At 29.8% G+C, this 18877-nt stretch overlaps 5 protein-coding genes across 9 annotated transcripts; 3 read left to right on the forward strand and 2 right to left on the reverse strand.

Annotated features, from left to right (window-relative positions):
* The first annotated feature begins 18 nt into the window (after positions 1-18).
* LOC124490561 (ubiquitin carboxyl-terminal hydrolase 4) lies at positions 19-5415 on the forward strand. The gene is made up of 6 exons (XM_075729901.1): positions 19-269; positions 841-1397; positions 1463-1779; positions 1852-3185; positions 3259-4529; positions 4606-5415. Exons 3-6 carry the CDS (start codon positions 1494-1496, stop codon positions 4991-4993), a joined length of 3279 nt encoding a protein of 1092 aa, XP_075586016.1. The 5' UTR covers positions 19-269; positions 841-1397; positions 1463-1493; the 3' UTR covers positions 4994-5415.
* Positions 5416-5583: 168 nt separating this feature from the next.
* On the reverse strand, positions 5584-8330 carry LOC124490558 (tyrosine-protein kinase CSK). 2 transcript variants are annotated; one of them, XM_075729902.1, is made up of 7 exons: positions 7887-8268; positions 7699-7809; positions 7389-7619; positions 7090-7251; positions 6955-7013; positions 6189-6906; positions 5584-6116 (listed from the first exon to the last, which is right to left on the reverse strand). In XM_075729902.1, the coding sequence occupies exons 1-7, from the start codon at positions 7908-7910 to the stop codon at positions 5940-5942; spliced, it is 1482 nt and encodes a 493-aa protein (XP_075586017.1). In that variant the 5' UTR covers positions 7911-8268; the 3' UTR covers positions 5584-5939. The 2 variants fall into 2 exon arrangements, with proteins under 2 accessions (XP_075586017.1, XP_046909037.1); XM_047053081.2 differs by having other exon boundaries at positions 6189-7013; positions 7887-8330.
* A 171-nt stretch (positions 8331-8501) lies between these two features.
* On the forward strand, positions 8502-9377 carry LOC124490560 (zinc finger matrin-type protein 2-like). The gene is given in 3 exon segments (XM_075729907.1): positions 8502-8666; positions 8739-8848; positions 8850-9377. Coding segments are annotated over 3 exon segments (606 nt in total). The 5' UTR covers positions 8502-8587; the 3' UTR covers positions 9267-9377.
* Positions 9378-9486: 109 nt separating this feature from the next.
* Positions 9487-11064, forward strand: LOC124490559 (general transcription factor IIF subunit 2). Its single transcript, XM_047053083.2, has 5 exons — positions 9487-9817; positions 9881-10203; positions 10276-10463; positions 10525-10668; positions 10749-11064. The coding sequence occupies exons 1-5, from the start codon at positions 9696-9698 to the stop codon at positions 10869-10871; spliced, it is 900 nt and encodes a 299-aa protein (XP_046909039.2). The 5' UTR covers positions 9487-9695; the 3' UTR covers positions 10872-11064.
* Positions 11065-11155: 91 nt separating this feature from the next.
* Positions 11156-17736, reverse strand: LOC124490312 (ras-related protein Rab-27A). Of its 4 annotated transcripts, none has more exons than XM_075729903.1 (6): positions 16729-17736; positions 12842-13081; positions 12466-12572; positions 12220-12302; positions 11925-12152; positions 11156-11850 (listed from the first exon to the last, which is right to left on the reverse strand). In XM_075729903.1, the coding sequence occupies exons 2-6, from the start codon at positions 12933-12935 to the stop codon at positions 11559-11561; spliced, it is 804 nt and encodes a 267-aa protein (XP_075586018.1). In that variant the 5' UTR covers positions 12936-13081; positions 16729-17736; the 3' UTR covers positions 11156-11558. The 4 variants fall into 4 exon arrangements, with proteins under 4 accessions (XP_075586018.1, XP_075586021.1, XP_075586020.1 ...); XM_075729906.1 differs by lacking the exon at positions 16729-17736 and adding an exon at positions 14082-14434; XM_075729905.1 differs by lacking the exon at positions 16729-17736 and adding an exon at positions 13196-13844.
* Positions 17737-18877: the final 1141 nt, after the last annotated feature.

Below are 18877 nucleotides of genomic sequence, written 5' to 3' on the forward strand. Positions count from 1 at the left end.
AATAAACCTGACGCTCTCACAGTTGTTCTGTCTGTGTGTGTGTGTTGTTTTTTTACAGCTCTTTGTGTGTGTGTGTCTGACACGGTTCAATTCTCTTTTTTTTTCTCTTGTTCAATGTTTAGCGCTTGATTTTTGGCTCAATTTTTTTTTGTTCTCAGCTTCAAAACACACAATTCCACCGGGTTAAAGATTAAACTTGACCTGGTTGTTTTGTTCTCTCTCAAATTCAAAACAACAACAACAGCGACAACAACGAAAAATTCCAACTGGTAGGTGGTAATCAATCCTATCGATTTTTTTTCTCGCCCTAATCAAATTATTTTTTCTTGCAATCAATCTTCCATTCACATCATTACCGATTGTGTTTACTACACGTGCATAAAGAATTTGTTTTGAAGAGAATAGACATAGGAAAAAAAATCCACTTGTTATCATCATCATTTGGATTCTCTTTTTTTTTCTAACATACACATGTTTCATACAATTCTGTATGACATGTGTTTATGCATAAATCTTCAATTAATATAATTCGAATTTTTATTTTTACTCAACAATTTACTTGCCTGTTTGTTTGTTCAAAAAATTGCTATATGTACCATTTACAAATACAGCAAGAAGAATTCTATAAATAAAAATGAAGAAATTTCAGTTTCTAGTGATGCATCAGTGAATTTTGTATTGTAAACTGTGTGTAAAACAAACAAACAAACAAGAAACTAGAACATAACATTTCACAATTTTCTGATTTGAAATTCTATAATAATTTCCATTGCATACTGTAATAATAATAATAATCGTCATTGTTATTATTGTTGTTGTTGATTTCATTCTTATTTCCAGGAATCTAAATCCGCCCATCACCTTTTTTCTCTTTTACTCGTTAATAATCAAACGTCATATTGAGGCCAGAATAAATAAATAATAACTGGTTGTCGTCATCGTCAAAAATCTTCGTCATCATCATTGCTTGGCCTCAACATAGTTCTTTTATATCTAGAAGAATTTTTTTTTTTGTTAATTCCGATATATACAAATAATAAGAATAAAGCCAATAGGAGAGAAAAAAAATGAAAGAATTCGTCAACAGCAATAAAGATACAACAACGACGACGACGAATATCACTACAGCAACGACGACAACAATAACCGATTCTTCTTCTGCTACTGCTGCTATCAATAATAATAGCGATTCTAATAATAAGAAAAGAATACAATTACCGCCACCACTACAGCCATTATCATCAACGGTTATAGCAAAAAAATTATCGCCAACAAAAATAACGATAACGAATATGGTATCTGAACAGCATCATCATCATCATCATCACAAGTATAATATTCAGCAACAGCAAATCAACGGTGTGGTATCATCATCATCATCGCCATCAACTAATAAGGTTAAATGATTTTTTTTCTCGGAAATTTAAATTTAATTTTCGATTCATTTTTTTCCCTATAACAGGTTGATCAACAAGAAGGATACCATTGAGTTTATGGAAGTTGAAGATAATTTACCATCATCAACAACAGCAACTATTGAAGAATACGAAATGAGTGATATTAATAATACTACTATGCCATCATCATCATCATCACCACCACCACCACAACAACAACAAAAAGAATATACATTACAAGATGTTCCAACATTGATGAAACGTTTGTTAAAACCAAATGAATATTGGTATATTCTTGATAAACATTGGTATGATTCATTTTTAAATTATCTTCAAAATGGTTGTGATCAAGCAAATCATCCGGGCAAAATTGATAATAAAGGTTTGTGAGAGGGGTGTTGACTTTAAATGTGGATTCACTCAATCTGTTTTTTTTTTCATTCCAATATTTTAGAATTATTACGGCCGGCACAGAATGTAACAATAACAAATAATAATAAAACAACAAATAAATCGGCCACACAAACATATCGTTTAAAGACCACGGCAAGAGAGAATGAAGATTTTGTTATCATACCAGAAATGGTATGGAATCTATTTTGTAAAGAATTTGGCCTTATCGATGGTATGGGCGGTTATCCGATTCGTTGTCCAATTATACAACGTACAGAATCATATTTTCAAGTAGAATTAAATCCACTTGAATTACGTTTAACATTATATGGTTCAAAAGAAGATTTGGTGAAACAATATAGCCGTAATTGTAAATTACGTGATGTAATTGATGATATGAGAAAATTGTTTAATATTGATGATTCAAAACCAATCCAATTATGGAATAATGCAACATTATTGGTTTCATATAAGGATGTCGATAATTGTAATTCATCAACACCGATTTCCTCATCATCGACAATGATGAACAATACATTAACCGTGAATAATACAAATGTGAATGCAAGTAGTAGTAACAGTACAATCGTGCCTTCTGTAGCGCCACCACCACCACCTCCTCCACCATCTTCATCATCATCATCATCATCGGGCGGTTCAAAAGCCGCTATATCTGATATAAATCAACGTCTGTTGGATATTACCGAATTGGAAGCACCGAATACCGTGCTAACGATTGAAGTGGAAAATCCTGATCATACTTGGCCTTCTAGTAAGACAAAATTAGGTGCTATAACACGTTCTAAATATGCAAGTGGTATACCGAATTGTCCACCTGGCGTTTGTGGCCTAATGAATCTTGGCAATACATGTTTCATGAATGCCGCAATTCAATGTCTATCGAATACGGCACCATTGACCAAATATTTTCTTGCCGATCAACATGTGGTTGACATTAATCCAGATAATCCATTGGGAATGCGTGGTGAAATTGCTCGACGTTATGCTGAGCTCATAAAAACCATGTGGTCAGGATTTCATTCGAATGTTGCACCACGTGAATTTAAAATTGCCGTCACACAATTTGCACCACAATTTTCTGGATTCGCTCATCATGATTGTCAAGAATTGATGGCCTTTTTGTTGGATGGTTTACATGAAGATTTAAATCGTGTAAAAGTAAAACCATATATTGAAATGAAAAACGATATTGAAAGGCGTCCAGATGAATTGGTATCAAAAGAAGCATGGTCCAATTATAAACGACGTAATGATTCAATAATTGTCGATACATTTCATGCTCAATTGAAAAGTACATTGGTTTGTCCAGAATGTGAATTGGTTTCAGTTACATTCGATCCATTCTGTTATCTTACTTTGCCGTTGCCTTATCGGGTAAGGAGAAATGAATTCTAAATAAATAAAACTGTTCCACTTATTCTTATTTTTTTTTCGCCCACTCGTTTAGATTGAAAAACCTGTGGATATTTTATTTATACCAGCCATTTCAAAACGTCCATTATATAAAAAGAATACAATTTCGGCTAGTGCAACTTCAACATCATCACAAAAATTTTTGATGAATACAACCTGCAATACTGCAACACCTGTACGATCAATATTGTTGGAAAATGTAATGATACCAAAAACTGGTTGTGCATCCGATATTCGTGTTGCTGTTGCTAAATTTCTTGATGATTGTAATAATGGTCCTCATAATAATGATGATGATGGTGGTAGTAGTCCACATCGACAATATTTTAATCGAAAATTTGATCCAAAAAAAATGGTTGTCGCTAACATTATGGAATGTCGAATGAATAAAATCTATTCGACAACAGATTATTATAATCCACATCTGGATGATATTGTTGTTTATGAATTGGATGATCCACAAACAGCACAGAATTCCGAAACCCAAGGTTGTCAAACACGTAGTTCAACAAAATTCGCCGGCTATCCATTGCCGGTATTCATACGTCAAATTAATGCCGATCATTCAGAAAGCATTATTAGTCGACCATTTTTCATTAATCTTAAATCATTGACATATGAAAATATACGTGAAGCTATTTTCAAAGAATTAACAAGTCTTGTACATCCAGATAAATTGAATTGTTTTCTACAAGCAATGGAAGAAATGTTAATTGAAGAAGATAAGAATATGATTACATCAACAACAACAGCAACAACAAATGCTCAAAAACAACGAACACGGCGATCAAGTGCCGGATCGGATGGTGAATCATCCGATATTGAAGAAGAAGAAGATATGATTGCCAATAATAATAATAGTAGTAGTAATGAAAATTCAAATAATGATTCAAATGATGAAGGTGTAGATGAAATATATGGTGGTAATAATAGTAATAGTGGTAAACAACGAACACGAACATATCCTGCTTATTCAATTGTTACGGTCAATAACAATGCCCAATGTCAATTATCAACAATACAACCCGGTACAAGATTAGATTCATCATTTGATGATTATCTTGCTATTAATATACATTATCGGATTGTATCGAAATTTTTTCCATCCAATCTAAATCGTTCAGGTCTTTTACGGCTTTCAGAATTATTACCAAATTTGGCATCGAATGCACATGCAAATTCATTATTAACATTGAAAGAATGTATTAATCAATTTACATTGACAGAAAAATTGGGTGAAAATGATCCATGGTATTGTCCTAGATGTAAGAAACATCAGATGGCAAGTAAAAAATTCGATATATGGTAAGTTTGTGTGTGTAGAATTTATTTGATGAAAAAAAATCTAATTTTTTTTTTAAATTCCCATCACAAAAAATAGGTCTTTACCAAACAATCTGATTATTCATTTGAAACGATTCTCTTATTCACGTTTACATCGTGATAAATTAAATGTTTTGGTGGAATTTCCCATTGAAAATTTGGATATGTCACCATATGTATTACATAATCCGAATAATGAATCATTTGTTTATGATTTGATTGCCGTATCAAATCATTATGGTGAACTTGGTGCCGGCCATTATACAGCATATGGAAAGAATTTTCAATCAAACAATTGGTTCTTGTTTGATGATTATTCTGTCACACCGATTGGTGATAAAAATAAAGTAATGACCAAAGCAGCATATGTACTATTCTATCAACGTAAACAACAAAATGGTGATGGTGAATCACAACAATCTATGGATACTACTACTAAAAATTAGTACACACCATCACACACCATATATACTCATTTTGGATTACAACAAAATAAATCAATACAGCCTTTGTAAATATTCCTACTACTATACAACAACTGAAAGCAAAAACAAAAAAAAAACTCTAGGAACTTTCTAATCCAATTATTGAATTGAATGAATGAATAACTCAAAAAATTTTATAAACAAATTAATTGATCACTTAATAACTTAATAATTATATTATAATTGAATTGATGAACAATTGACAAACAAGCACCAAAACAAATTTATAAAAAAATATCTTGATGGGGTTTGTTTGTTGGGTTGAAACAAAAGAAACAAAAAAGTTTTATTCTTCAGGCCCTAAAAATTATTATTATTATTATTAACTAATTAATTCTTAATGAACATTTTATCATTAATTACAATCACTATTTATTTATTATTACCAATTATCAATTACAAATTGTCCATTGTGATTTGATTGAATTCTGCTATATTTTCAATCATTCGATAATTTTTTTTTCGAAGTAAAAGGCATCATGTGAAAGTGCTGCCTTCTGTTAACAGAGAAAAGAACTTTGTTTTTCTGGACAATTTCACACAAAATTGAATTTGAAAAAAAAATTTTCATTTATTAACAGATAATACGGTTAACTGTACAAAGAGAAAAATTAAAAAAAAAATTAGATTGGCCAAAAAAAAGAAAAGAAATTTTACAAGTGGATTTTTTAGGAAAATTCGGGAAAAAAATGGACAACAAAACACCTACACACACACACACCCTCTAAACATGAAAGGGTAAGAGAGAGAGAAAAAATGTAAATGTGATTGCGCGACTATTAATTTTCATGTGTATGTGTGTGTTAAATAAATAAATGTGTGAATCAATTCAAAAGAAAAAAATTTTTTGTGGTTTTTGTGACATTTTGGAATTCCTTTAAAAAAAAATGTTTTGATTGTTTTTTTTTCAGGTGGTCAATGCACGAAGTTGATCCAGTTTTTGTGAAATTATTGAAAATGTTGGCCGACAATCTGGATCAAAATGCCATGCTTGTCTCATGATATCATAGATTTCATTTGGACAACCTTCAGGTGCTTCCATTCTATAACCTTTTTCCACATGTTTAACAACATCAGCTAATGGCTAAATAAAATGGAGAAAACAATTAATAAGAATCTTTCCCAGGTGATCAATCAATTTTTTTTTGGCACTTACAATTCGTGGATAAGGTACACGACCAAATGAATAGATTTCCCATAGTAGAATACCAAAACTCCACATGTCAGATTTATTGGAAAATTTTGCAAAACGAAGTGCTTCTGGTGCCGTCCATTTGATTGGAAATTTTCCACCATCCAATCCAAGTGTTTGATCACGTGCAAGACCAAAATCACAAACTTTGGCTACTCCTTCTTCGGAGATAAGTACATTACGAGCGGCTAAATCACGATGTATTACTTGTTTTGATTCTAGATATGCCATACCGGCACATGTATCAGCAGCGAATGCTATTTGATCTTTTCTTGTTACATGTAAACGACCACGTGAACGAAGATAATCAACTAATGATCCTTTAGCCATATATTCGGTAACAAAACAAATGGATGGACCATCAAATACAACACCCAATAATTGTACAAGATTTTTATGTCTTAATGATGTCATTAATGATGCTTCGGTTAGAAAATCTTGTGCAGCTTTTGAATTTGAATCTTTTAATTTTTTAACAGCTACTTTTTGTCCATGTAATGAACCAAGTAATACATCACCAAATTCACCTTTACCAAGTATTTCACCTAATTTCAGATCATTCATACGTATTACCCAACCAGCAGCTTCAAATGCTTTTGGATCCAATAATAATGATGATGCTTGATTGTTATTGTTATTACTGTTGTTATTATTACTGCTGTTGTTATTATTGTTGTTGTTGCTGAAATTGTTGTTGTTATTGTTGGTTGTTAAATTATTATTGACTAACTTGTTTACCACCGGATCACGTAGCCTTGTACAAAGACCATCTGCATCAAGGCAATAGTGCTGGATAGAATGGAAAACCAAAAAATGGAAATGAACAAAACATATAAACAAAAAAAAAAAACATAAAGTTACATACTTCAACCAATTCGATTAATGTATCGAAAAATTCTTCTTCATCAATTGTAAATCTATTATCATTATAGATGACACGATAATGTTCAACACGACCATTATAACAGACACAAAGTGCATAATCGCCAGGAAAATTTGTACTTTCACGTACTAAAAATAGTCCATCCTATAAATAAAATTAAACAAAAAAACAAAGATGAGATGATTTCATTCATATTACATTCTATTTTACAAAATAAAATGAAAAATTGCACATTTGAATCATACGCCCAAACAAACACACACACACACACACACACATACTTCTCTTGGTGTTAGCAATGATTCGGCTTCTTCTCGGGTAATTTTTCCATGAAACCATTGCATATTTGCATCATCAACATCGGGCATATTATTATTGTTTTGATGATAATGTTTAATATTTGTATTATTATTATCTTTACGATATGATGATGTGATTGTTGCTGATGTTTTATTATTATTGTTATTGTTGATAATTTTACAGGAATCATCTAATATATTCACTGTTGATGTCTGATGAAATGCAATAATAAAAAAAAAACAGATGGAAACAATTAATTGAATGAACAAAAATGACATTACATTTTGTTACCTGATACACAGATGTTGTCGTTGTCACTGTTGTCGTACGATTAATGATGGCCAAATTTTCTTTTGAATTATCAGAATATTTTATTTTGTCGAACCCATTATGATAACGTATCTGTTTTATGATTGATAATAATAAACATTTGTATACTGTAACCACATTGGATGTCATAATAGGAAAAAAAATTTTACCTTTATCTCATCACCCATTACCATCACCAGTAACGAAAAAGAAAACGAATTAAAAAAAACAAAAAAAAAAATATTTGCAAATCGAAAACCAATAACCAGGGTGTTTAGATCATTTTATTTCTTCGAGGTTGATCAAATTTCACATAGACTAGTGCACAACATGTGAATTATATAAAAACACGATGCAATTTTTTTAAAAAAAACAGCCACAATTGAAAATAAAGAATCTGGATTCTGATTGTTACAGAATAAGAATTTTTTTTTCATTGAATCGAATCATCAAAATTATATTCAATGTTGTTGTTGTTGTTGTTGTTGTTATTATTGATGGTGGTGCTGTCGATGAGGAGATGATGGTGAGGATGAGCTTTCAATTTTCCAAAAAAAAAAAAAAAAAAAAAAATAGAAGCCAATGAAATAATGAATACAAGACCGCCTCCTCATGAAAAAGAAGAAGAAGAAAAAGAAAAAAATCACAAGAGTGAATGCAATATTGCTCCACTTTGATTGGTGCTGCTTCTGATCTTCTGGTTTCTTTCGCTGTACACACAGTACACAGTATTTTTTTTTCGATTATAATCGATTCTTGTATACTATCGATATTCTTTATTTCGATATATCGTTTTTTTTTGTTTTTTTTTTCATTTGTGTTTCATTTTTGTTTATATTTTTTTTTTATTGATTAGTTTTGAAAAAAAACAATGAATAATAGTGCCGGTAATGATTTTCGTCGTCGTTGGGATCGTGATGAATATGAACGTAAAGCACAGGAACGATTACAGAAGAATAAAAGAAAAAATCCTGATGATGATAAAAATGATGACCAAAAAAATTTGGATAATGAAATCGATGGTGATGATGATGATGATGATAAACAATCGGAACAAATAGCGGCTAAAAAACGTGAAAATCTTAAAGCACGTTCATTTAAAGTTGATCTGGAATCAAAATTGGGCAAAACAGTTGGTCATATCGAAAGCAACACCATCATCACAAGCTGGTGGCTATCATTGTCCGGTTTGTGATTGTGTTGTAAAAGATTCAATTAATTATTTGGACCATATAAATGGTAAAAAACATCAAAAAAATCTTGGTATGAATATGCGTATATCACGTAGTACATTGGACGATGTTAAAGAACGTTTTCAAATGAAATTAAAGGAGAAAATGGAAAAGAAAAATGAATATGATATTGAAGAGAAAATGAAAGAATTACGTGAAGAAGAAGAAAAATTGAAAGCATATCGTAAACAGAAACGTAAAGAGAAACGACAACAACAACAGCAAAAGAAAAAATCCGATGGCGATGACGATGATCACGATGAAATGGCATCAATGATGGGTTTTGCATCATTTGGTTCAACATCGAAAAAGAAATGACAAAATGATCATTCATCATACATATTCGAACAGTTCTTATTTTGTAAAAGAAAAATTTCACTCATTTATTTGTAAATTTTCAATTCATTTTAATAAATTCTTTTCATTTTTTTTTGTTTTGAAATTCTGAACCAAAAAAAAAATTCTTTAAAAAAATAATTTTTTTTTCGTAGACTGCCATCTATGGACAGATTTTCGATTTATTTGTTAAAGTTCTTTTTTGTTGTTGCTCTGTTGACTGACATTTTTTGTTTGTCTCTGGTCATTAATAATTCTGTGTTTTGTGTGGTCATAACTAGTGATATTTCGATAATCGAATAAAAATCTACACGCGTGTTTATTTAATGGTCACATAATAATTGATTTGATTGCAAGAATTTTCTCATCTATTTTTTTTTTAAATTGCTATCTTTTTACCAACGATAAACAATGGAATTAGATTGTCAAAATGCTGCTCGTGGTGTTTGGCTAGTCAAAGTACCGAAATATATTTCACAACGATGGTCAAAACAGAAACCAATGACCGAAATTGGTCGATTAAACATTACCAGGTATTTTTTTTGGTGATTTTTTCATTTCATTAACATTTTCTTCTGCTATCATATAAAAAAAAGAAATTCATTAGGAAAAATGGAAGTATTGTTCAATCTATCCGATCAGGTAATACGTACAGATCCAAATCAAGATTCGACACCATCATCATCATCATCGACGTCGACAACGAAAACATCCACTAATAATAAATCATCATCAACAACATCGGCTTTAACAACAACAATAACGACCGTATCATCGACATCATCATCATCATCATCGACAACTGCAACAACAACAACAATAGGAAAAACAAATAAACCAACAACCACAAGTATACCGGCTGAACATAAATTTGCCGTATCAAATATCAATCATCAAACATTGGCCATATTTTCACAAGGTAAATCAAATGGCTGATTTAAATGGCTTTATTTTTATTCTATTATCTCGATCAAAAAAAAAAAATCTATAGATGAAAATAATAAATTAGCATTAGAAGGACAAGTAGTACAAAAAGGTGAATGTCGTCCAATTGGTGATGCACATTATATGAATCTGAAAAAAGAGACAATACGTCGTGCATCGCAGCCAACAAAAATAGTACAAAAATTGGATCGTGCCATCAATAATTTTAAACCAATCACTTTTCATCGTAGTGAGGTAATGTTGACAAAAATTTTACAATCATCAATTCCTAAACTAAACTTTTACATTTTTAAAGCTCGATAATGAACGGAAAAAAATGAATGAAGGTAAAAAGATGCGTGATGATAAAGAAATTGTACAGAATACATTGTTCACTGCATTTGAAAAACATCAATATTATAATATTAAAGATTTGGAACGGCTAACCAAACAACCAGTGGTAAGTATATATAATAATATTCCATTTTACTTGAATTCATAATCATTCAATTAATGTACATCTTTAATTCTTTAATACAGCCATATCTGAAAGAAATACTCAAAGAAATATGTAATTATAATGCAAAAAATCCGCATAAAAATATGTGGGAATTGAAGCCACAATTTCGTCATTATGCTAAAATTAATAATAAAGACAATTAAAAACAGGACAATCATTTTCAGCTCTCATAAAAAAAAGTTCTGCTATGTCTATGTCTATGTCTGTGAACCACAATAATAATTTCCAAATTTTTTTTTCTTGTTCAATTTGACATTTTTTTTTCTATTACCATTTCTCTTGAAATTCGTATGAATAAATGAATTAAAAACTTTTAATTTGAAACTAAAAAAAAAATCCGAATGAATGAAAATTTCCATAAATCAATCGATAATGATCATGATCATCATCGATTTCAGAATGAATCTGGTTTTGTTATTCGATTCGATAGATTTATATCATCAATTTTCGTTTATTTACACAAATCATTTAATGACAACAACAACAACAACAACGATAAAGGAAAAAAAGATTACAGTAAAGCCGATTGGAAAAAAAACTTTAAACAATTAATCAATCAATTAATTAATGATGATGATGATTATTATTAAACAAACACAAACTTGTTCCAGATTTTTTGTTTTGCGTTTGTGGGCAACTTTTTTTTTTTTGTTCATAACCTTTGAAGAAGCTCATTATCATTTGAATGGATGAATGAAATATGTCCTGTGTGTGCGTATGTCTTTCATTCTTATGAGAAGAATTTATTATGACTTTTGTTTGACTGTTGATGGACTGATGAATATGAACACCATTGTTTTCAAAAAAAAGATATTCAATTTGGCCAAATGCTAGCAACCACTACAATTGGAAGATATATAATTATAGCCATAATTGGCATAGCCACCAATATCACTATTATTATTGGATTGTAGTTGATCCAATTTTAATATGTTATTCGTATTATCAACAGCATTATTATTATTATTATTATTCAAGATCATTCGTTTATCATTTGTTTGATGATTGAAGGCCAATTGTTCAATTGATGTTTGCATACGATTCATTACCATATCTAGTAATGTATCAATAGCTTTTGATACATTTTGTCCTGTTGCTGCACTTGTTTCAAAATAAGGAAATCTATAAAATCAATAAAAAAAGAAAAAGAAAATGAAATAATTTGATCATAAAATATATTCATTCATTGATTTTACCCATATTTTTCTGCTTCTTTACGTGCACGTTCCGGTGTTATCACACGACGATCATAAAGATCAACTTTATTACCACATAATACTATTTCAGGATTCTCATAATTGCTATGTGTTTTAAGCTGTTCTAACCAATCACGTATATTTATAAATGACGTTTCATTTGTTAAATCGAATAAAATAAGAAAACCCATTGCGCCACGAAAAAAGGCTGTTGTTAATGAACGGAATCTATATGTAGATTAGATTGATTGATTAATTTTGTTAGAATCGGATTATGAATATATATTAAACAAACCTTTCCTGGCCAGCTGTATCCCATAATTGTAGCTGAACTCTTTGCGTACGACCCATTGATCGGCTATGCGTTGAACGATAAATCTATTTACATAGAAAAGAAAAATTCATTATCAGATGAATGGATCAATAAACATTTCACATAAATGATCCACACACACACACACACATATGAACACATTAATTTGATTAAGTAAAATATTAAATGATAAATGATTGTTTTTTTCCAATGAAAAAAAATAATTACAATTCTTTTCTCACGAAAATCGATACCAACTGTAGAGATAAATTTTTGATTAAAAGTTCCATCAGTAAATTGATAAAAGAAGCTAGTTTTACCAACACCCGAATCGCCTAATTGTTGTTGTTTTTTTTTTGTTTTCGGTATCATAAACAAATATGTTCGTTTTGGGAATTTCATTTGCCAGACGATATGATGATGAATGAATCGTCCACAGACAAACAAACAAACAAAAAACATACACATAGATATAGCCATCATTAATAAAAGAAAATAAAAATAAAAAAAAAATCATGAATTATGATATGGTCATTTTATCCAAAACAAGAAACAACAACAAATATAGGAGAATAAAACTGACACATCCAAAAAAAAAAAATACCTAGAGCCATAAATTTGATGAGATAATCATAATCACAATTAGGATTCTGTTGTTGTTGTTGATGTTGATGGTGGTAATAATGTTCGGACGTCATTTTTTTCCGTTCGTTTTGTGTTTGTTGAATTTTATCGTCGTCGTTGTTGCTGTTGTATATGTTTTATGCTTTTCAATCAAACAGATTTCTGTCATTTCCAAATGGCATTGTTGTTGATCACAAATTGAATTCAAATCGTAGATCGTCTATTTAAAAACAAAAAAAAAATTTAAATTGCAAATTACACATGTTTCCCATTATTGGGACAACGAATGATTCAATTAAACAAAAAATAAAAAATAACATTTCTGATTTCCAACCGAAAAAATCATCATTCTCATCACCAATAGGTAATTAATTAAGGAAAGAAAAAAGGAACTATATAATCCCAACAATGATGATTATCAAAATTGATGTTTGTTTGTGGGAAATTTTCTCATCAAACAAAAAAAAAAACGACGACAACGACAACGACCAAGATGATATCACGATTATAAATTATTTATTTATTTGAATGTTTAAAAATTAAAGCTGAAAATTTATTTATTTATTTGTTTTTTGTTTGGTCATGGAAAAGATTAGTTGTGGTCACGGTGTGTGTGTGTTTGTATGTAAAATCCAAATTTAGACATTCGAAACCAAATAAACACACACACATTTAAACAATTTAGGTAAATATTGCCGTTGATGATGATGATGATGATTATTTGCAATTTTCTCCTTTCGAATCATTCGTTTTGGTTAAAAAATTTTTTTTTGTCATTTTAACATTTGCTGATTTGATTATGTGATGTGATGTGTGTGAAAATCATTTAATCGGAAAATTTTTTGCGTTTTCTTTCACAAAAAAATTTCTGATTCAAAAAATCAATTCATTCAGTCATTTGATCGAATCATTTAGCATAATAATCTTGTACGTATATTGATGATAATGAAAAGTGAAATCTCAAGTCGATTATAAATCATCTTCAGATCATTAATGATGATAACGACAGACAATGAAGATAACATATTGAATATAAGAAAAGAAAGAATATTCATAATTGGCTACAAATGCCAATTTCAATAAATTCATCATCATCATCATGAATATACTGAATACAGGGGAAAAAAATTGAATGAATGAATTTTGATTTCAGAAAAAAAATCATGGATAATTTTCCATGAAAAAAAAGAATTCCATTTGAATGATAAATTATTCAAAACTTGAAAACAGTATAAGCTGAATTATCATCATCATGTCCCAATGGGAACCATTGTGAATGCAGAATGAATGAATATTTTATATAAATTTCAAACAAGAATAAGACGAAAACGAATTCATTATTTTGTTTTGATGAATATTTTCACATTAGATCGCGAGAGCGACAAAGAATCCGATTGAATAGTTGATTTTGAAAATTAAAATGAGCTGAGAAATCATTTCAGGAAAATTTTTCATAAACATTCGAATTTTGAGTTTTTTTTTTGTTGTCACACACACACACACACACACGTTCGATTTTTTTATTGTTATCGTTTTTGATGAATCGATAAAAAAATCATCATCATTTGTTTTGTTTTGTCAACTGTAGACATTATCATCATTTTGACAACAATTATCATCAATCAACGATATATATTATGATGATTATCGATCAAATTATTGTAATTTTTTTAGTGGAGTGAAAAAAAAATTTTTTTTGATCATCATCACTATCGCTATACTGAAATATTACATTCGAATGAATCGATTGTGTGTAACAATCGATTATGTCAACAACAACAACAACCGCCAAACGAATCATCCTAATTTCAATTTTCATTTTAAAAACATTTTCGTTGTTCATTCAATTATATATGATGATGGATTTTTTTTTAATTTTGATTTCAGAATTTTTTTTTCATTCATTCATTCATTCACCAGCTTTTTATCTAATTTATCCTCCGGTATCATCATCATCATCATCGATTCATTATTAGAATCTATGTGCGTGTGTCTGTGTAATGTAAACATTCGAATCATTTTGGAGAGAATTTTTTTTTCTCTGATCGACATTTTTTCATTGATTCTGGTGATGGAAAAAAAAGACGAAGCAAACTTTTTTTTTCACCAAACATCAACGACAACATTGACAAAAAAAAATTGATGTGAAAAAAACTTTTTTTTTCAATCATTTCCATCATCATCATCATCATCGTGATGGCGTTTTTGTTTGTTTGATTTTAATCATCGAAAAAAAAAGGAAAATCTTTTGAAAAAAACCATCAAGTAAATCTGATAATGAAATTCACTTTCGTGTTCTGTTTGTTTGTTTGTTTGTTTCAAATCATCATATATCATGGTGAGCGTCCATTATTTCATTATTTCCGAATTGAAATTCCATTCACAACAAACGTAATTTGATTATATGAAATTGTAATCACAATGATGATGATGATGATTCATTTTAATGCGTATGTGTGTGTGTGTAGATTGTTAATAATTATTTGGATCAAACTAAAATCCAATAATGTGTTTTCTCGTTTTCATTTTTTTTTTATTGAATTTAGATCAATCTAGATCAGATTACCTATTTCCATTTCTATTTCTATGTTTTTGCTGAAACTACATATGGAAATTTGAGATTTTATCATGTTTTAAAAATATATGGTCACCATCATCGTTTTTTGTGTGTGTTTTTCATCAACTCTTCTTTAAAAATTCTGTCCTATCATCATCATCATCATCATTTTCATTTTTTCAGTAACCGGATACCAGAATTTTGTTTGTTTGTTTGTTTTCTGTTTTGTTTTGCCAGGGGACGTTTTTGGTTTCTATCCGTTGAATTATTATTTCGGTTTTTTTTCGTTTTTTTTCCATGGTAAAGCTAAACAACTAGATGGATACTACTTTTACTGTTTAACACTTTCAAAACCAACCAAAAAAAGTGTGTGTGTGTGCGTGAGAGAGAAAAAGTTATTCTATTTTTGCATATTTTTTTTTCTTTTGATTCTGAAATAAGAAACATCAGAAAAAAAGAAGCCAACACACACACACAAATACATCTAAGTTAAACTAAGTAATACTAATCGGAATTAGCCGCTGAATTGAAATGAAATTTATTATGGCTAGTTGAGTGGGTGAGGGGAGTGTGGTTATTTTTGAGCAAAAATGGGAAAAAATACCCTATTACCGGCATCCATCCACCCACACACACGAAAAAAGTTTTAACTTGAAGAAAGTCACTGTGTGTATGAAGAATGATGATGATGATGATGATTTTTTTTCTATAGAAATAAACAAATTTACCAGTTGGTCTGAAATTTAAATTTTTTTTCTCAATTCATCCGAACAAATTTCCGGCAAATAACGGAAAAAAAATTCGGACAATGAATAGGAGAGAATTCTTTGTACCCAATTTATATAAATAGCTTGAAAAAAAATAATTTGATTCTTGAATTTTAAATTCAAAAAAAAAAAATAAAAATAGAATTGAATAGAATAGAATAGAATGGAATTTGTGAATGCAATTGAATTGAATTTCAGAATTTTTTTTCAGAGTATTTTCCAGATCTAATCATCATCCTCGTTAGTTGATTTTTTTCTTCATTTTTTTTTCAATTTTGATAAATTGGACATAGAATCATATTTTTCATTTTTTGTACATTTCTTGTCGCCTTTTGTATTCACGTCAATCAATCGATCTTTAATACCGGTCTTTATACGGTTTTTTTTTCATTTCATTCCAGAAACACCCACACATCCACACACACACACACACACACACACAATTAGAGCATAATGATTGATTATCAATCAATTAATTTTATCATCATGATAATAATGGGGCCATTCATAAATAATCTGTTGCAAGAAAAAAAAAACACTTACCTTACTTAGAAAACGGAAATTTTCTTTGCGCACACTGAACAGTTGCGATTAATTTCTTGAACATGAATGAAAAAAATGTAGAAAAATTTGAAAAAAAATTCAATCGAGATGAATTTGAATCACATTGAACTAATTTATCAATGCAAAAATTATCCACAATTTCCGGTTGTCGTCATCATAATTGTTGTCATTTATGTTGTTGTTTTGTGGCCATCAACAATCATCAACAACAACTGTGAACAAACGTGATATTCAATCAAAAAAAAAAAAAAAAAAAAAAAAAAAAACAACAAAACAACAAACAGTAACCGGATGCCATTTATTTTTATTTATCCATTTTTTTTTGTTGGTTTGTTTGTTTGTTTATTCATTTGACAGTTGCTAGGTGCAAACTGATGCCGTATACATAAATTTTTTCAACCAAAAAAAAAAGCAGTAAGTAGCATTTTTTTTTGATGATGATGATGATGACATATGCAAACAATCAAGTAATACAATCATCGATAATGGACCATCATCATCATTGATATATGTGGATGTGGAATTATCGAATCTAAATATCCATATTGCACACACACACACATTGACATGGACAAACACTATGTGGTAGTTATCTTTGTGTATACTACACAGAATGTAGACAAAAAAAAACCATCAAATAAACAAACAAATGAAAGGAAAAAAAATAAGAATCAAACAAATCAAATCAATTTAATCGCGATGTGTGTGTAGATATTGGCTTGTAGTCATTATCTGTAGAGAATGCAAGAATCATGTATTTTTTTTCCTTGGTTTTTTTTTTTGATACAATCACATTGATTATGATGGGAAATTGAATCATGAAAATTGATTATCCGGTTATTATTTCGGAAACCTCAAGAGTGGTAGAAGAAAACAAAAAAAAAAAAAAATACAGCAAACTGATGATGATGATGTGTTTTATAGTCACAACGTGAATGCCTGCTGGCATATGCGATTCTCATGTACAACGATACACCGATACACACACACACACACAACCAATCAGGCAGACAGCCTGTAAAATGCAACCAAACCAGAGAAATGAATGCAAAAAAAAAAAAGGGAACGAAGATCAAAACGACGATAACAGTGAAACAGCAGCAGCAGCATCAGCAACAATAACAACCACCAGTCAGAAGCAGTCAACAACTACAACAACAACAACAACAACAGCCAAAAATATTCCATTCGTCTGGTTATCATTTTGTTCCTTTTTATTTGGATTCTGTCTGTTGATAGTTATTGGTAGTACTGGTTATAGTGGAATCTTTTTAGGTTTTTTTTTCATCTTCTTCATTTACTGCACTTTATTCGGGTACATTTTTTTTATGTATATAAAAATGATGCGCATGTTGGCTACTACTATTGATGCTGCTGCTGCTGCTGCGAATAAAAAAAAAACAAAACTGACGATGATGATGATGATGATGACGACGAAAATGATGTTAAATGTGTGTGTGTGTGTGTATCACGGTTGTCGATGATGATGATGATGATGACGATATTACCAGAAAAAAAAACAAAAAACAAATAGAAAGAAGAAAAAAAAATTACCAGAAAAAAAATCCAACAACAGTAGTCTACTTGGTATTGGGTGTTTACGTCTATATGTGTCTATCGCACTATCAAAAAAAAAAAAATTTTTTTTTTGTTTCATTCTGGATCACTTATGGATTCTGATCACTTTTTTTTCATATATATAGAATCTTTCAAAAAAATGAATATTCTAGAGATTCTTTGCGAGAATCAAAAAAAAAAAAAAACAGAATACCGTGAGAGATATCTGGGTAAAAAAAATAAATTAGACAACTGATGCTCCATTATAATCTGCATTATTATGGCATATGAATTTTCGTGCATTCCTTTGTTGCCAATATCTGAAACAAATTCTTTATTCTTTATTGACTAAGATGATGATGATGATGATGATTAATAATTCTGAATATTAAGTGATTGATTTTTTTTCTCTTAAATGTTGTGTTTTTTATGATAAATAAACCATGTAGAATTTTCCAATTCTCTTTAGAGAATAGTGTGTGTGTGTGTGTGTGTGCGAATGCGAGACAATGAAATAAATCACTGAATCCCATAAGAAGAAGAAGAATTTCATTTCATTTCATTCTTTTAT

This window comes from Dermatophagoides farinae, chromosome 4 (genome assembly GCF_024713945.1).
Source record: "Dermatophagoides farinae isolate YC_2012a chromosome 4, ASM2471394v1, whole genome shotgun sequence".
NCBI classification, from domain to species: domain Eukaryota; kingdom Metazoa; phylum Arthropoda; class Arachnida; order Sarcoptiformes; family Pyroglyphidae; genus Dermatophagoides; species Dermatophagoides farinae.